Genomic DNA, 2,500 nt, shown 5'->3' on the forward strand with positions numbered 1-2,500 from the left:
GAAGGGGAAAAACTAGAACAAAGCAGGAAGCAAAGAGCAGTAAGGTGGAGGACAGACAGACTGTAAGGGGGCAGACAGAGGAAAGTGAAAGTGATGAGTGTGTCTCTGACAGCAGTGACATATCTGGTTTTAAAGTAAGCAACAGTCAACAAAAAAAACTTTACTCTGTAGAATTAATACAGTCGTTTTTAACCAAAACCAAAAATGCCAAAGGGGTTAAAATGGAGGAACATTTCCCAGTTTTAAGTTTGTTTTATACCTCGGCCAGACTCCACATGAGCAAAAAAGATGAGTCTGGTTTTACTGATCAAGAGGTTTTTAGATTAAGGAAACTTTTGCCTAAAGTTAAACGACAAATGAACAAGGATGATGATGGGAAGAACTCCAATGTGTGTTTTAAGTAATTTATTGGCTTTTATTTTTGTTCTTAACTTCTTACTTATGGATAATTTTAGAGTGGGAAGTCTAAATGTAAATGGAGCCAGAGAACAAAAAAAAAGAGCAAGTATTTATGAGATGGCCAAAATGAAACATATTGATGTATTTTATGTACAAGAGACACATAGTGACAGCACCAATGAGGCAGACTGGAGGAGAGAGTGGGAGGGGGAAGTCATTTTAAGTCACAACACTTCCCTGAGTGGAGGAGTTGGCTTCCTCCTCTCCAAATCTTTTACTCCGGTCTCACTGGAGGTCGAGCATTTTATCGAGGGGAGGTTGCTTTTAATGAGAGCACGGTTCGGCCTTTTTACTGCTGTTTTTATCAATGTGTATGCTCCAACAACCGGTACAGAGAGGAAGCTGTTTTTACAAAAAACTAATGATGTTTTAAATGGCTGTGCCTCGGAGGATTTTTTATTCTTGGGGGGGGATTTTAACTGTACTGAAAACGCTGCGCTAGATCGCAACCATGCAGAGCCGCATCCAGTTTCCCAACATGTTCTGAGGCAGCTGGTCTATTCTCATGGCCTGGTGGACGTGTGGAGGAGGACGCACGCAGACTGCCGTCAGTACACCTGGTCCCACCTCAGAGAGAGTAGGATCTCCTCAGCTCGATTAGATCGTATCTATTGTTTTAAGCATCATTTTAATATTTTTAAAATGTGCAGTATTGTTCCTTCTGGTTTTAGTGATCATTCTTTAGTTTTGTGTAATGTTTTTATTCAGAATATTATACCTAAAAGCGCTTATTGGCATTTTAATTCAGTCTTAGCATCTGATAAACATTTTAGAGAGGTTCTTATTTATTTCTGGGATGTTTTTAGACAGAGGAAGGGTGATTTTAGCAGTATTAGGCAGTGGTGGGACCATGGTAAGACTGAGATTAAACTTTTATGTCAACAGCACACCCTCAATGTCACCAGAGACATCACCAGATCTATGAAAGACCTGGAGACTGATATAGTGGAACTAGAAAGATTGAGTGAGTCCACAGCAGATCGAGGATATATTGAAATCCTCAAAATCAAAAAGCTAGCGTTAGCAGACCTGTTGGATGTCAAGGTACAGGGTGCACTGGTCAGGTCCCGGTTTCAAGCCAGTGCGGAGATGGATGCTCCCACTAGCTATTTTTTCGGCCTGGAGAAGAGGAGCGGGCAGAGGCGGGTAATCCACTCACTGTTAGCAGACACAGGGCAAACAATTACAGAACCAAGCCAGATACGGAAGCGAGCTGTGCATTTTTATTCATCGCTGTACAGCAGTGAGTATGAGGAGCAGGAAGCTCAGGTGGAGGGGTTCTGCAACGGACTGCCTCAGGTCTCTGAGGAGATCAATGCACAGCTAAACAGGCCATTGGAAATGCAGGAGCTGGTAGCCGCTCTGCAGGGCATGCAGGGGCGGCGGGCTCCCGGCATAGATGGCCTGAGCGTTGAATTCTATAAGGCTTTCTGGGACATCTTTGCCAAAGATCTTTTAGATGTTTTTAATGAAAGTCTGGCCTCTGGTTCAATGCCCACGTCCTGCAGGAGAGCTGTGATCACGCTGCTCCCCAAAAAAGGAAACCTGCAGGACATTAAAAACTGGCGCCCTGTGTCTCTACTGTGTGTGGATTACAAGCTTCTGTCCAAGCTCTTTGCCTCCAGGCTGGGGGTAGCTATGGAGCATCTCGTCCACCGGGACCAGACCTACTGTGTGCCCGGCAGGTCCATGGTGGACAACGTCCACCTCATTCGGGATGTTTTGGACATCTCCAATTCATTGGGTTGTAGCACTGGTCTGATTTCTCTAGACCAGGAAAAGGCATTTGACCGCGTTGAACACAACTTCCTCTGGAAAGTTATGGAAAAATTTGGGTTCAGCGCTGGTTTCATAGCCAAGATCAAGGTGCTGTACAGTGATGTTGAGAGTGTGCTGAAATTTAACGGCGGTCTGTGTGCTCCTTTCAGGGTGTGTAGGGGTGTCAGGCAGGGCTGTGCTCTGTCCGGCATGCTCTACACACTCTCCCTGGAACCCCTCCTTAACAGTTTACGAAACAATTTACAGGGCTTGGTTTTACCGG

The 2,500-nt window shown here is 44.8% G+C and overlaps 1 protein-coding gene across 1 annotated transcript in view; it reads right to left on the bottom strand.

Moving 5' to 3' along the window:
- LOC311341642 (cytoplasmic dynein 2 heavy chain 1-like) overlaps positions 1 to 277 on the bottom strand; it is a gene marked incomplete at both ends in the record, with an annotated part of 25,207 nt that extends 24,930 nt beyond the window's left edge. Inside the window, one exon of the mRNA XM_084466446.1 lies at positions 260 to 277. Within this exon, the coding sequence (XP_084322572.1) occupies positions 260 to 277 (18 nt within the window). The remainder of the gene's footprint in view (positions 1 to 259) is intronic.
- Between the last annotated feature and the right edge of the window lie 2,223 nt (positions 278 to 2,500).

The sequence above is a fragment of the Micromesistius poutassou genome (genome assembly GCF_964030765.1).
Source record: "Micromesistius poutassou genome assembly, chromosome: 4".
In the NCBI taxonomy this organism is placed as follows: Eukaryota; Metazoa; Chordata; class Actinopteri; order Gadiformes; family Gadidae; genus Micromesistius; species Micromesistius poutassou.